Source organism: Furipterus horrens, unplaced genomic scaffold (assembly GCF_987537825.1).
Source record: "Furipterus horrens unplaced genomic scaffold, mFurHor1.1.pri manual_scaffold_8, whole genome shotgun sequence".
In the NCBI taxonomy this organism is placed as follows: Eukaryota; Metazoa; Chordata; class Mammalia; order Chiroptera; family Furipteridae; genus Furipterus; species Furipterus horrens.
Window position 1 is genome coordinate 70,003,770 of NW_028327178.1, and position 16,593 is coordinate 70,020,362.

A 16,593-nucleotide genomic window follows, 5' to 3' on the forward strand; every position below is an offset into this window, starting at 1 on the left:
CCTGATTGAGTTAGATTTTAACTCCGGAGTAACCAGTAATGGAGAAATGGGGAAGAAGGAAAGAGGTGGGGGAGCTAATCAATTTCACTTTAGGGTGGGGCACCTTACTATAAAACCAGCTTTCTTTGTCTACTTGGTGCGCACATTTTCCTGGCTGAGGGTGCGCCTGGCTCTGCAGACTAGTGAATAAACGCCTCGCTTTGCTGCTCAAGTCCTGTGTCCCGGTTTTTATTGTGTGTTTCTCACACTGTCTAGACAACACTGGAAATCCTTTCAGGTTAGAATACTCTTTTCCTTCTGCTCCTTAATTTTTGCCTCATATCAGTACTTAAGCTGCTGAAAAAAGGTAAACTTTTCTATTTCCTCTCTATGGATTAGTATTTAACCACAAACACTGGCTTGGGTTTCAGATTAACATCCCATTATGTAGTGCACACTATGTTCTGCTTCCCAAAGAAGAAAGACAGCTAAAGAATATTTCAAAAATTATTTTCACACATGATTATTATACAGTATTACAATGTATTATGTGCAAAATTCCACTTAAAAATCATTTACAAAAAGGAAGTACAACACAGTATGTGCTGAGGGTTCTGGATGTATCACAAAAGCTAACAAAGAAACAAGGTACAAAGCCAATCAAATTAGATGACTGCGCATCCTTACACAGTACAATAACATGTTTTAGCAACTACCTGTGTTACATTGATACAAGACCCTCATACTTTGTGCACCCCTAACTAGGTTTCACAAAACATAAATTTACTTCATCATACGTTCTTACAATTCAGATGGCCTTTTTGGTGCATTTGCAAACTTTTCTAAACAGCATCTTATTTAACTCAATGAAAGTCACAGTAGACATTACTGAGTTTCTGCCCCAAATAATTTGATGCTATTAGTTTTGACTTATGTGGAAAAGAAAAATAAAAGTTATCATTATTATTTTTTCTCCTGGGATTTCCAAAAGCAAAGAACATGGACAAATTTAGCCAAATCTCACTGTATATTTACAATAGTCTCAGCATGAACAGTTCCTTCCATCACTTTTTTCCATTTTCTTCAAGGAGTCTGAACCAGCAGACTAACTCCCTAGTCCTTTGTTAGAGTCTGTATTTCTCTCTCGATCTCTCTCTACATTCATTTCTCTCCTGATCCTCAACATCATTTGGTTAAAACACAAGACAGCAAATATCACTGAGCATGAACAAGGTAACAGTACATCAGATTTCCAAAGGCCAGTGTCAGTAATACATCACTTTAAGAAATCCAGCAGTCTCTCCCCACAAAGTTGCCAGAACATCCAGTTATAGAAGAGAGACTTGTAAAATGCAATACTCTCAAATCCAGCAAGAGATTTTTTTTGAATATTAAATGTTAAAATCACATGCATAATTATAGAATATTTTAAAGTTACAAAAATATTTTAAAAACCAATCCTGACAGTTTACCTGCAACTGCTATAAAAATTTCTATGAAATATATAAAAACACAAAGGCTTTTTGTAAATTTTTTTTAAAAAAGAAAGAAAAAGGTGAAAGAAGCCATCCAAAGAGCTGAGAGGTACCTGATGCACTGCATCGGCCAATCTTGTCAAACACCTGCGGTTGAATTCAAGAGAAGAGCTTGTACCTTAACTGTCTATTCAGCACATATGCATACTTCTGAGTTCACCTAGACCCTGGCTGCAGGTAGGTGGCAAACAATCCTAGGACCCTTGGACCATCAAATGCAATTCTCCGTCTCTGAAGGAGAACCCTACCGCTTCATGAGCCTCAGCTACTTCCCTTGGGCAATGTGGCGAGAGATGCCCTTGGCCAAGCTGGCCTGTGAATTGCTTAGTCACTGAACCAAGAAGCCTGAAGGAGGTGACTGCTTTTCAAACACAAGCAAGTGGAAGCCAGAAGGCTAGGTTCCTAACCCCCCTTCGAATGCACTGCTGGGAAGTCCCAGGTATCTTCTATGAGGTGGTGGGATCTTCTTCCCCATTCTGGACGATGATGCCATAAGGATCATTCTTGATGCGCTTGTAGACAAAGTGGAAGATGTGGGGTTGTGGCCGGCTGTGCAGCTCAGCCTTGATTTTTTGAGGGTAAGTGTCCTCTGCCAGCTGCTGCCACATTTCATCAACGAAAAGGAAGAGGCTGTACTCCTCAGGGTCCTCCACCTTAAACTTCTCAGCACAGAGCTGACACACCTCCTCAGTGGTGACGTATGGTCTCACAAGGAGGGTCTTGCCCGTGCAGCCACTGTTGACCTCCTGGAATGCAACTCGGAGGTAATTCTGCAGGTGGAAAGAGAGGTGGGGCTGAGTGAGAAGAGGGAAATGAGACAGAGCAGCAATAAGTGAGTGTGATGAGATGCAAACCACTGCAGGTTCTGGCTTCTCAGGATGTATAATGTCACAACACGAGGCCTCCAAGTGCAAGGAAAGGGGCTGGGCTAAATCTGGACAGTGGGGAGAACAACTATATGGACTGAGTGGCCGTATTTTATTTTATTTACTTAAGTTTTATTTATTTATTTTTAGAAAACGGGGAAGGGAGGGAGAAAGAGGAGAGAAACATCAATGTGTGATTGCCTCTTGTGTGTCCCCAACTGGGGACCTGGCCCACAACCCAGGCATGTGCCCTGACTGGGAATCGAACCAGCAACCCTTTGGTTTGCAGGCCAGCACTAAATCCACTGAGACACACCAGCCAGGGCTGTATTTTAATTCATTACAAATATAAGGAACAGGAAGTTCATTCAGCTATTCTGATCTTTGAGTGTCCTTCATAAACCCTGGTTTAAGAAATACTGGCGAAGACTGTGAACTAGATCCAATACTGGGTTTATTCCCAGCTTGAAAAACAAACTAAACAGAAGAGCCTGAACCAGGAGTCAGCAGAAGACACAAAAATACATATTGTACTCACTTTGGACGACTTTTCATGAGGCATAAGCAAGGCAATAATGTTAGGTTAGCCCACAAGATGCTGCCAAGATATGACCATTTTTAACCTCTCCAAATGGCAATTTCATGTGGTTTAATCTAATACATGTGGCTCTGAGTACAGTATGGGAAAACATCAACAGGAGAAAAATGTTGATTCTTCTAAAGGTCTTTGGAGATGGAGGTGATTAAGTGTGAAATGGTGTTGCGGAAACAAAAGGAGATGTTTGCAGGCTTGGCACAGTGAATAGTGCCAGGTGTATGCCATCATGAAGTACAATGAGCCTTCCATCTCACAGACGCAAAGCCCAGATGAAGTATAAAGAATCCTACATTCATACCAGGTTCTCTGAGATTTTGTGACCCTGGATAACTTCTTCAGTTGCCTCTTCTTCAGGAGTGGGGTTACCAGATAAAATAGAGAACACTCAGTTAAGTTTGATTTTTCAGACATAAAACATACTCCTCTTCTAAGTCTGGAAACCCTACTCTGGAGTGAAGGAAAAGTGGTGGTCTCTTTTTAGGGTCCCACGTGAGGTTTTATTGGGATGTTAGAAGGGGAAGTTCCTTCAAAGGAAAAGATAATGAGCTCTGCACTGGTAAGAAACTCTGACATGCTTGAATTAGATCTCCTTAGTGAACACACGTACTCCAATTTACCAACCTTGTCCTTTCCCATCTCAACCCCCCACCAAACACTTGGCCCATACTTGGATTGGTATCCAGTTATGCATTAACTTCTAAAGAGAACTTTGTGAAAGAAGGCTATGTTTTTTGCATTTTACTAGTGAAGAAACTGAGGCACAGAGAGTCTAAGTAACTTGTCCAAGGCCACACAGCTAGTGAGTGGCAGACCCAATGTTCCAGTGTCTTCACCACTGTGGTGTCCTGCCCCTTTAATGTGAAGAGACTTGTGTGTGCATCTGTGATCCATGATTTAAGTGGAATTTTGTGTTTGAGTTTTTGTTCTCATACCCAAATGGACTGCTGGCAATTCCCCTCTTGGGTTATATTCTAAAGGGTGCATCTCCGGGGTGAGTGGAGCCAGTGGGAAGGGATGTGAAGAAGGAAGGGGTAACTGTGGCCTCTGGGGGTCTCCAGATTAGAAGCTCCAGCTGGAGACAGGGGACAGGAGGAAGGAGCTGGTGGCAGATGGAGAGATGAAGAATGAGCTTTTCTCATTTCTTCTGTTCCTCTCCTCAGATGGTTTATGGCATAGGAGTCTCTTCCTGGTACAGGCAATCACAGTATCCCAAGGGTCTGTGTATGCAAAATCCTTAACGCATGGACATCTCTTCAGCAGCCCAAGAGGGCAGGGGAGCACACAGTATGCAGTCTTGCCTTTTAGATTCTCTATTTATGTACATGGGAAGGAATTTCTGAGACCACTGCTATCTTAGAGAAGAACTTGATAATCTTGCCTTTCCAGAAGGGCTGACTGTGAACCAAATGTACCTTTGAATATTTTCAGAGTGCTGGGAGGCAGAAAAGGCAAGGAAGGTGAATCTGAATATGGACGTGGACAAATCTACCCTGCTTAAAAATTTACCGTATGGCACATAGAAGCAAGATGCAGTTGGGTTTTACAATTTGATTTGAAACTTTCAAAATATGACTCGGAGGCTTACTCATAATTTCACAGACTATGAAATCAAGGCTTATGTTGGGTAAAGATTTCTATAGCCCTAATCTGCTTCTCCTCTTTCAGAAACAAGCTCTTTGGGAATCTCACATTCTTGGGCACCAACTCCCAGTTATAGAAAATTCCAGATGGGGACCCAGGCAGGACCTGACTGGCTGCCAGAGCTGATGCTGCCATTGAAATTCTGGGGTCTTCTGTTTTGGGGGGATGGGTAGAGAAAAAGGAAGGGGAGGAAGGATAGCCTCACTGCTCCTCTCCCTCTTCTCAGAGAGATTAGGTCGACTGCAGTGCTTAACACTGCTATTTGCACTGCATCTTCTGATGAAATAAAGTACCCATCACCTGTGCCAAGAGCTTCCTCCTTGGCTTCCTGTGTGCTTAGATGCTCAGCATCTGTGCTGAACATTCTGGGAGAAATCCCGCCTTAATTTGACTTTTTTTCCTTAAGGGCAGCAAAACTTGGGCCAAACACACACATATATATTTTAAATATAAGCAAAACAGAGAAGTGAAACAACAAGGTCAGAGGGTGATTTAAAAATAACTCTTTCACCAGATGATTTGACAAAAGGGGGAACCTCAGGCACCCTGAGAGCCAGCTCTGCCCTCATGGAGGACAAAGGAAGCAGCGTTCCTCTCCTCTATCCCTTCCCCTACCATCACCGGCCACATACCTGAAAGTCATCCACTGAGGGGATAGTCCGGTTGGTGGTTCTCCGTTTGTGCCACTGCCTCAGGGTGTCTCTGGTCTCTGAGCTGAGCAGTCTTGCAGCTTGTTCTTCTTGGAAATTCTTTATCAGAGAAAGTGCCCCATAGGCACTTGTCAAGTAATAGCCTCCTAGAAAGGACAGTAAGAGTGAGTGCAAAGGGTTTCATACTCTGGTGATAAATCAGGGGACTTGTAGAGGCTGCGCTTTGCATTTTCCCCATTTCTCCCAAATGTGTCTCCTGTGGGACCCCAGAATCATGCATCTAGAGCACGTTCTTCACACCTCCCTGTCCATTCATGCAGTCACCCCACAGACACACTGGTGACACAGGCCTGTGCTGGTGGGGAGCGGCGTGAGCGCCGGACACCAGCAGCCCTGGCCAACAACACCCTGTTTTCACTGATGGGATTCTCATTCCAATGGGCGAGACATATAGAAATCTCTAAACTATTTAAGTGCAATCGTGCAAATGTTTTGCCAGAAAAGGTCAGGCCTTTTTGTTGAGGCCTTCGGGAGGTGGGGAGGCATGTGTAGGGGGCAAGGTCAACAGCTCTGAAGCCAAATCATTTACCTTAGCAACAGGAGACCACACATCTCCTGGCAATACCTTCTTTGGTGCTTTTTTATTTTTAAGGGATTAATATTTTCTAAATTTTAAGTAAGGTATACGCTTTGAAAGGACTGCACAATATACAACTTGGTTTGAAATAATATGGGTTCCTCAAAATTTCTCCCTCCGTATTCCCTTTCCTACCCTTACTTGGGAACTAAGGTGACACATTTAGGAAAAAGTAATTTACAAGGAAAAGCAAGTAATGTCCCTTTGATGGTGCATTTAGTAATGATTTCCTAGGCTTGTAAAGTGTTAAAAGACTACAACGTTGTGAGGTACACAGAAATGCGCTCACAGTTTTGTTCTCAACTATAATTTGGTGCCTTCTGAGGAACTTGCAAGCACCGTGCTATAAAACCACTAGCGGGCGCCCTGGAAGTTGATTAAAAATTCCCTAACTGGGCACCCACATTTTAAATTGAGACATTCTTCGTCAAAATGTGATAGAATCTCTACCATGAGCCCAAGAGCAAGGGGTGGGTTTGTAAGAGGTAGAGTCTGAGTCCCTGCTCTACTGAAGTCTATAAATTTAGGACATGAACACTGGTAGTTTATTCATGCAGAATCAGAAGTTAGTTGTGGTTTAATCAATTTTGTGCCACTTTCATGGCCAAAGTATTTAGCTGCTAATGCAAGATCCCAAACAACTCTTTCTCTGTTCAACAAGTGACAACAGTCAAGATGGCAATTGGTCTACCATCTGAGAAATGAGTAGGGCCCCCTGTGAATCTCAGTGGGCATATAACTTGAGAAACACACCTTTGTGGTTTTCAGAGATTTGGGGGTTATTTTTCAGATGATGGCAGCAGCATCTAGGCCACTCTGAGCAATATACTTTTCATGCACACATCACATGTCAGTCTTTTTGTTCAGAGTTATTTGAATAGTTCAACTGCCCCCCACCCCCAGCAGAGGGTAAGTTCCCCAGGGCAGCTCTACATGCCAGGACAAAGCTGTGAGTAGCTGATTTTTACTAAATATTTGCCCCAAGAACAAATCAGCACACGACCGACCATGAAACACAGCAGTACATTTAAATGCTACACAGAAGTTTAGGAGAAATTAATATTGACTTAAATATTCAGGAAAGAGGTATTAGTATTAGAGGTGGGACTTGGAGGGACTGTTATAATCAAGTTTGGGATGGAGGGTGTTTCCTTTGGGCATCAAATTTTAGACTCCATAGCTGTGATCTGTTCAGACCACTAAAAAGAAAACACAAAATGCTGGAATGGAAGCACAAAACTGACCACAGTTTGAAACATGTGTATGCAATTAGAGGAAGGTTTACATTTCAGCAAAACTAAAACCCTACCACAAGAGCTGTGCACTTAAGTGGGGTACTATGATGCTTTTTTGGTAATGAAACTACCTGCTTAAACAGCAGAAAAGAGATGTGGGCTGCTGCCCTGCAAACCAAAAAGGGCCTGGGGCAGGCTGTGGAGGGCTGGGTGGTGATGAAGCTCTCTGCTCAGTTACTTCTTTCTCCTGGTCTGCATAGCTTCAGTTCACTGGAGTGCAGGCCTGGTCTGTAACCACAGCCAACCTGATTGGCTGCCCTGCTTTCCCCAGGAAGGTAGCCAAGCAACCTGAGATGGAGTTAAGTGGAAGCAAGCTCTAGTTTAAGCATGAGCTCATAGGCTGCTCTATATGTTCACTAGCTGGGCCCTTGTGTTTCTCTCATGTGTGATTTCTGGAGGTGAGGACAGCAACCTGCTCATCTGTTATCAACAGTGTCCAGGTCAGTGTCCTCCTCTGGGGAAAGAGAGGAAAGGTGGCAGGAAGTGTCTGTCTAGATCCTCAGGCCACAAGATGTAAGCATATGTTTGTCCTAAGTACACAGTGTCAGCAACAGAATGGTAATTTTCTGAGTGAAACTGGCATGCCCTTTCCCTAAAGTCCCAAGAATTTGACATACTTATTACTAGAATTAAATGATTGAAGCTAAAAAAATACCCAGATGCATAAAAATTTATAAAAATGATGCAACATTATAATAATGATGAAAAGTGTAATAATGATGGCCTGTATGCTTCTCTTGGTCACTGGACAAATCCATACCCCTCCCCCTCTCCTGTGAAATCCCAGGGTAGAGCAGGGAGGGAAAGCCTTGGTGGCTCAGATTGTGAATAATAATGAGAGGAGAGAAATGGGTGAGAGGGCAAAAGAATGAAAGAGGCTCATTCCTATCTGTCTGGGGTGGGGTGGGGGGACAAGAAGAAAAGATAATCATCACTAATCCTGAGTCAGCAGTAACCCTAGAAAGGTGGAGGCTGCACCTTATGGGCTCCAAGGGGGAGGGCAGACCCAATAAGAAAGCCAAGCAATAGGGGACTAAGAAACACATTCTGGGTGGCAGGCAATACATTTAAGTTTCCTTCAGGGAAAATACAAGTTGGACACTCCCTGGGGAATCCTATCAATTCCTGGACCTTTATACTCAAGCCGGGACTAAAATTCAATGGGGATAAGAAAAAAAAAAAAAAGGTCTATGCAATAATTCAGCACTCAAGGTCGATCTGGGTTCTTATAGGGAAACATGAAAATGGATGAAGAGGATTCACAATGCACAGGCCCTGATTTGTTCTCCTTTAAAAAGACAAACTCTTCCCAATAAGACAGTCTTACAGATTTAGAGACTTGTTTGTTGGTTATGTTACTTAAATTAACATGTGTAAAAAAAAAAAAAAGACAAACTCATAGAACAGTCCCAGTTACTTATGCTTTTCAAGGCTGTGACCATGATGACAAGCATCCAAATTTCCATGATAAAATACCTAACCAATGTGTAAGAAGAAGGAATTTCTGCTAAGGCATGCCAGGGTCAGACACACACAAGAAGAAAACTGAACTGTTAAGATAAATTGAAAGCACAACATGGATGGAACTGGGGAGTATTATGCTTAGTGAAATAAGCCAGTCAGCAAAAGAAAAATACCATATGATCTCACCTAATACAGGAACCTAATTAACAAAACAAATGAGCAAAATAGATCCAGAGACATGGAAACAAGGAACAGACAGTGACCAGAGGGGTGGGGGGAGGGAGTGGAAGGGGGAGGTAGAGAAGGGAGTTAGAAGGGAAGGGTCTAATCAAGAAATTTATGTAAGTGACCCATGGACATGTACAACAGGGTGGGGACTGACTGTGGGAGAGGGGGGAGGTGGACGGGGCAGAGGAGAGCAACGGGGGAAAGATGGGACAACAGTAATAGAACAGCAATAAAAATATGGGGAAAGAAAAAGATAAATTGTAAGCAAACTGCCCAGATTTTACTCCACTGTATTTTTTTAACAATGAGCAGATCCTATTTTTTAAATAAAAAAGGAAATCAATGCTGTTTTCATCCTGAAAACAAAAATTTCTTTAAATGATGAAAACAAAAGACAGGCCTTCATCTGTTCCACTGATATAACAGCCAGAAATTCTTCTCACATTAGAAATATTCTCTAACAAAAGTTTGATTTCAACTTCCTCTTGACATCAAAGAAACCATTTCTTTTTCAACACAGCATTTATTCTATTGAACATTTTAAAATTGCAATTAACCAATCTCGGTAAAGCATAATTATGGCAGGGTTACACTTTCTGTGTTTTTCTGATGTTTGCAATTTCCTACAATGAATATGTACTACTTTTGTAGTTTAAAAAAATTCAGAATTCTTTTAAATTAAAACTGGACTTAACCCTTAGGATTTTAATAAAGCTCCCACATAACTGCTTAGTGGGAATGGGGTTTTATTTTGGGGTATATTTCTGGAACTAGATAAGAGGTGGTGTATTGCACAACATTGTAAGGGTACGAAATGCTACTGAATTGATCACTGCAAAACAGTTGATTTTATTATGTGAACTTCATCTCAATGACAAAAACCAAAACCCCCCCAAAGCACCCAGTTCTTCCACTTTTCTGAAAGCACATTACCTTCTCCATGTAACAGTGTAGGGTCTAAGAGCTCCATCATGTACTCGATTTCCGTGTCCAGTTCCAGCATGTCACACTGAGCTATGACATAGGTCAGGACAGGTAAAAAGTCATCAGCACCGTACATCCTCCCTGGGATTAGGAGGGAAGGGGAAGACAAGAATATTTTTACCAACATTTTTTTCTTTCAGATCCTACTTGCTGCTTTTATTAGATAGCGAGGAGTCATCCTCAGCAAATGTGCTATTGATAAACAGAGGTGGGCGTTTCTGGGATCCTGTGTACCCACAACCCTCCCCACTGCACACGTCTCAGACCAGCCCTCACTCACATTTTCAGAATGAGCATCTATGGGTCAATGAACACAGGAAAGACGAACCCCCCCAGTGCTGTGAGTTACATAATTATGCAATAGGACATAGTATGTACTTTTAAATAGCTTAATTTTCAGCAGTAATATTACAGACCAATTTATAAAGTATCTTCTTATTATGTAAAGCCTTTGTGTCTTGTTTCCTACTGCTTTCTGTGCAAGTTAATAACTAACATTACGAGAAGACCAAACTCAAATCAGAAATAAAAACTGTTCTGCTCAAGGCGAGCATACAATTTATTTAAATGTGCTAATTCAGCATATGTAGAATAGATACACATGATTAATATATGGCAAAAAGATTTTAGTATTTACTGCTATTTTTCATTACAGTGGTGATTTTCAACAGGGATGAGGGGTGATTCTTTTTCCCAGGAGAAACTGGCATTATCTAGAGACATTTTTATTGTTGGGATTGGAGGGTGGGATGCAAATGGCATCTGGGATGCTGGTAAACTCCGTATAGGAAGTGGATAGCCCCCACAAAAAAGAATTATCTGGTGAAGATGTCATTAGTGCTGAGGTTGAGAAACTGTGCTTCAGAAGAACATAATCCAGTGCAGATATTTTCATAAATGATTTCATGAACTACAAAAATATATTTTCTATATGTGAAATATGCCAGCAAATTTAAGAGGTAATGTTCATATGCTATCATTGCTAGCCTAAGACCTCATGTATTAATGTCTTTCCTCAACAATTTGAATGCACACATACTTTTGGCTACTCAGAGTGGTTATTGGGGCCTGTGTTTTCCCTGTGAAGCAGTTTCACTCAGAGAAGGTAGTACTCATCCATGGAATTACAATAGGCTCCCTGAAGACCAAGAATGACACAGAGCTCAATCACTATCTATGAGTCATAGTTACTTTACCATCTATAAGAAGCAACACAGGGGAAATGCTAGGGTTTACTTCCCAACTCTGTAACTCTTTTGTGAATTCCAGTTACATTGCTTCAGCTTGTGGAAAAGAAGGAAGAGCCAATGAAATGTCTGTAATAAAACTGCACCATTATCGAATGCTCCAAGTTTCTGACATATGCTGTAGACCATTGACATAAACCCTCACTGACCAAAATGTAGTAATGATTATTGTTAATATTTCCATTGTGCTTGGAGCTATGCGGTCCTCGTCCCATCTAACACCCACCTTATGAAGGAAAGGGTCAAATCCAACAACACGTGCAGACATTGCATCTTAGAAGGTGAAGTAGGGTGGCCAAAGTCTCACAGCTAATTAACTCATTCATAGAGCTAGGATTTAAACTCAGACTCCAAAGACTGAGTACGTATTTACTACTCTGCACTAAATCTTTAATAAACTGGTATCACAAAAATCTTGTTGCCCTCATTCGATTATTTACTTGATGCTATTAATCTGCTGCATGCAACTAATTTTCCAGACACTAGAATAACACTTGCATTTTTGAGAGCTGCTTGGTGAAATCAAGAGATTGAAAGGAAGAGATATTGGGAATCAGAAAGCCCGACTTGTGACTGGCCTGGTCACTGGCCCTGAAGTGGCAGCCTCACCTGAGTTGTTCTCCATGACAGTGTAAATAAGCTTGCAGACCCTCAGCAGCAGCATAACTTTCTTTTCTGGAGAATACATCTTCTGCATAGTCATGAATTTGACTTTGATTTTCTCCACATCCACAAAATCAGGGGTTGGGGCAAAGACCCCCAGCTCCTGTGGATTCCTCTGCCGCACGAGCTGCAGGTTCTCCTTGAGTTGTTTCCATGAGCCATCAGCCATGTGGAAGTCCCTCAGCATGGCCTCCACATGCCCCTTCAGGGGCTTCAAGATGCACTTGTGCATGGCTTTTTCCAACACCACATCTGCCAAAGAAAGTGCAGCTACTGTGACCATTGTCTGAAGAAAGAAGAAACGCAGATCTGCTTTCACGGAATGGACATCTGCAACTCTAGGTGCTGGTTAGAGGGCACACAAGTTATAACTGCACCCCCACCCAACAAAACTTAGCAGCACTGTCACACTCCAACCTTTCCTTCTGTAAAGCCAGGAAGAAAAAAATCTTCCCTGATGAATTCTTAGTTTCTCTTGCATGCAATCAATGCAATTAAATATATTTAACTACTTTTACGTCCCTCCCCCATGAGCTCAGGCAAATATTTTATTCTTTTCTAAAGATTTTATTTATTTACATTTTTTAGAGAGGGGGTAAGGGAAGGAGAAAGAAGGAGAGAAAACATCAATGTGCAAGAGATACATCAATCAATTGCTTCTCACACGCCCCCCAACTGGGGACCTGGCCTGCAACCCAGGCATGTGCCCTGATTAGGAACCGAACTGGCAGCCTTTTGGTTTGCAGGCTGGTGTTCAATCCACTGAGCCACACCAGCCGGGGCTCAGGTGCATATTTTAGAAGGCATTCTTTTGAACTATTTATCCCATTGATCATCGAATTGACAGGTAAGCAAATGTTATTTTAATGAAAGGATTTTCTAATAGTGAGGGTTCAAGATCACTTAAAGTATTTTTCTAAGGAAATAAATTCAATTAAATACACATGTTATCTTAGATTGGATTCTGGACCAAAAAATAACTCTTTATTCCGCTTGCTATAAAGGACATTAGTGAGACATTAGATGAGATTTGAATGAAGTCTGCAGATTAGGTAACGGTTTTAACACTGAATCAGTGTTAATTTTACTGCAGTTTTGTAACAGAGTGTTTCTGATTTTAGGAAATACACACTTAGGGTAAGGACACAATGTCTGCAATTAACTCTTAAAGAGTTCAGGAAAGAGAATGGTGTGTTTGAGTGTGTGTGTGTGTGTGTGTTAACAGAGAGAAAGAAGAACGATACAAAGGTGACAAAGTGCTAATGTTTAGGGAACTCAGGCAAGGGGCAGACGGGATTTAGTACTATTTTTGCAAATTTTCTGTAAGTAAAATTTTTTGAAGTACATTTTTGTTCAGTTAGGAAACACCTTTAGGTGTGGGATGCATTCCTTCTCCCTCTTTCCTTGCCCAGTGGAGTAGCTTTCTTGACTGACAGTAAGATGACCAGGACCATAGATCTGAGAATCCAGACTGAAGATGATTTATACCATAATAAACTCTTCGATTTTTCAAAATCAACTTTTCAATCTCAAATGTCTGCACATTCTCACCAAAGCTACCTAGATAGTAACTACACCTAATATCTGACACTTTAATGTGATTTTGTTTTGGAAGCCCATGGGGTCTGCTTACTTATAAGACTGGGAATACTTGTTATCTCTCTGGCCTTTGAAATTCCTGATGCTGGACCAGATCACTCTGAATCCAAATTATCACCTATTATGAAAAGGTCAAGGACAAAGAGAAATCTAAGCCAGACACACAAACATTGAAAACAACTTTCCCATAACCCAAAGTTAAAAGGATGCCAAGAGTTAATGCTAATCCCACAATGATCCACTTCCCCTGCCCATTTTTCTCTGTTTCTCCATCTCCATATCCTATCCAGAAGATCTCTTTGTTTAACTAGAGAGCTTTATTTAACTATAGAAATTTAGGTCGAAGCAAAAAAGGTTATAAAGTAAGAAGAAAAACAACATTTTTACTTGACATTTGGCTTTGTTGCCATTGGTTATACTGTGTTAATAATGTTGTGCTACGTCACACCATCTTTGACTTTATCTGTTTTATTATGATGAAAAACACCGAGTACTTAGTTGTGCTGGGCTCTATGTGCTTTATTTCATTATGTCACCTAATTTTTATAACTGTATTATTTTTGCGTAATACTGATATTACGGACATTTTATACAGGAGGAAACTGAGGCTTGGAGATGTCTAATGGCTTATTTCAGGCTGCACAACTTTTAAAACAACTACTTGTACTACTTTTCAAAGTAAATGATCTCTTAATTCTGAAGTGCTTTATAAACATTCACTAGTTTATTGCTCTCTATCAAAGGTTCCAGAAGCTACATTCATGGTTATAAGTGAGCACTCTTAGAATGAGTTCACCAAGGGGGGAAGGAAGCCATGTCAATCATTAACTAGGACTGCACATGAATGTGGATAGCATCATTGTTTATAATAGTCAAAAACTGGAAACAACCCACAAGCCTATCCCAATGGAGTAGATACAGGGATGTATTTGCACAATGGAATTCAGACAATGGAAGACTCAGTCCATGGAAAGCAGCACACTCTGCTTCAGATGCAGTGGGATGAATCTCACAGATACAATGCTGTGCTGAGGAAGCCAGGGTAAAAGAGGATCTCCTTTAACATTTCATTCATATGAAGTCCAGTAGTTGGGAGAATGAGTCTATGATGACAGAGTCAGGATGGCAGTGACCCTTAGGGATAAATGGGGCCGTGGGAGATGCTTCCAGGGGGTGAAAATGCTCTGCATCTGGGTCTGAGTGTTGGCTATGTATGGCCACACGTGAAAATTGGTGCAGCTGAGTACTTAAGATATTTAAACTTCAATAACCATGTGTAAATCAAACAACCAGAAACAACTGGAGACAAGCCTGGGATTTTCTCTTTGAATACCAAGGGCAACTTTTAACATCAGAGTGAGCCTGGTCATTTCTGGGCCAAAGCATTAACACAAAGAATCTCCAGAAGGTACTGTATGTTCCCAGGGGGAAGACTGAAAGAAAGCTCATTCCCAGCGAGCTGAGCAGGCCCCTTAGGCACGCTTTCAGCTTCAAACTTCACCCTTATCCATGAATGGGGTTGTGGAAATCTTAAGAGTTGAAACCTAGGACCCATTGCCAAGTGCCCAGTCTTTTGAAACCCAGTCTTAGATATTTTTAGTCTATTCTTTTCTTTCTTTCTTTCTTTTTTCTTTTTTGAGTTGTAGAAGAAATGGGTTGAGGAAACAAGTTGCAGCAAAAGAAGGGCCTTTGCAGCTCAGGAGAGAGACAGAGACAGACAGAGAGAGACAGAGACAGAGAGAGAGAGAAAGGGAGAGAGAGCTCGCCTTGGGGAAGGAAGGGGGTAGGAAAAGGCAAGGGCATGCTCCATAGAGAGATTTGCTTTTTCAGTCTATTTTTAAAGGGCATTATTTAGAAATAAGACTGCTGTCTTTGCATTGATTTCAGGACTTTACCCCTAACCTCTCCCTATCCAAATCCTTAATAAATATAAGGAATATTAAAGCCCAAGGACCTGATACCCAGCTGATTTTCTCCAATAAGAAAAACAGGTTCTGTTCATGAAGAAATAGGGAAAAACGATTTGAGTAAACAAAAGGAACAAAAAATCTTTCAGAATGAGAACTAGCTCAAAAAAACAAACAAACAAACAAACAAAATAAGCCAGAATGCTCACATTTCTTATAAATCACTATCTGTTGTTTCTTTATTACCTCTGACTGCTTTAAATCCTAGAAAACAGAATAGTTCACACTGTAAGAATAATGACACCATTTTAGGCACTTTACATGCACTGACTCTTCAGGTCTCAAACAAACCCCATGGGAGTTCATTTTATAGATGAGGAAACTGAAACCCAAAGACATCAGTGCCACACAACTAGTAAGAGGGGGAGCCAGAATTCAAACCCAAGAAACCTGGTTATGTGAAATGTATTTATCCACTGAGGAACAAGAAAATACTAGAGAATTGTCTGAGCTATAGTATTGTAAATTTCAGAAACAAAATGTTAGTTGAATGATCAAAACTGAAAACAAATTTTCTGAAAATATTTATACAGATGCTATCAACTGTCCCCCATGTTCATGTGTAAGAGGGGATGGTAAAGAGCATGGCAATTGCTTGGATATTTCTTGCCTTAATGAGACCTGATGTGATTATTTGTAAGAAGTGTTAAATGTGTTTCCCTCCTGTGCTATGAGTGATCAATCCCCTATTAGGAATGGAAGACAGAGCCTTTTCCCTCTTGCTTCACTCCACTTGACAGCACCGTTCCAGAAAAGGCCAGAGATTAGACAAGGAGTCATCACAAGACTGGATCATGGTTACCCAATGCTGTCTAGGGGCAAGTGAGAGCCTAAGAGGTGAAGGTGAAGTCCAGAGAAGGTGCGTGTCTTAGAAAGTACTGGGAACAGGAGGCCTGGCAGCCAGCCCAACTCTATCTTTCTAAGTGACCTTGGCCAAGTCACTTCATTTCAAACACTCATTGTCATTGCCTCAAACTTCTGAACTGCCATTGGAATCATTGCCTATAGAAGGCAAGACAGAACTAGCAGTCTGAACCTGATTGATTGCTAAAACAAAAGAAAACAAACATAAATACTCTCCAGAGGACTCTAACAGAACCCAGAGTCTAAACAACATAGTATTCAAAACGTACAGGTTACAACCTAAAGTTACGTGATAAAAGATAAAAGATGAGGCTAGGTCATATGGCCTCTTGGTTTATTAGAGTTCTAACATTCTGATAATTTTTAAGAAGTAGTA

At 41.2% G+C, this 16,593-nt stretch overlaps 1 protein-coding gene across 1 annotated transcript in view; it reads right to left on the reverse strand.

Annotated features, from left to right (window-relative positions):
• Window positions 1–845: 845 nt before the first annotated feature.
• RIN2 (Ras and Rab interactor 2) overlaps window positions 846–16,593 on the reverse strand; it is a 113,416-nt gene continuing 97,668 nt past the window's right edge. The window contains exons 8-11 of the mRNA XM_090285997.1: window positions 11,734–12,039; window positions 9,827–9,958; window positions 5,252–5,415; window positions 846–2,284 (exon numbers count right to left, since the gene is read on the reverse strand). Coding sequence (XP_090142123.1) covers window positions 1,961–2,284; window positions 5,252–5,415; window positions 9,827–9,958; window positions 11,734–12,039 — 926 coding nt within the window. The 3' untranslated portion in view covers window positions 846–1,960. The remainder of the gene's footprint in view (window positions 2,285–5,251; window positions 5,416–9,826; window positions 9,959–11,733; window positions 12,040–16,593) is intronic.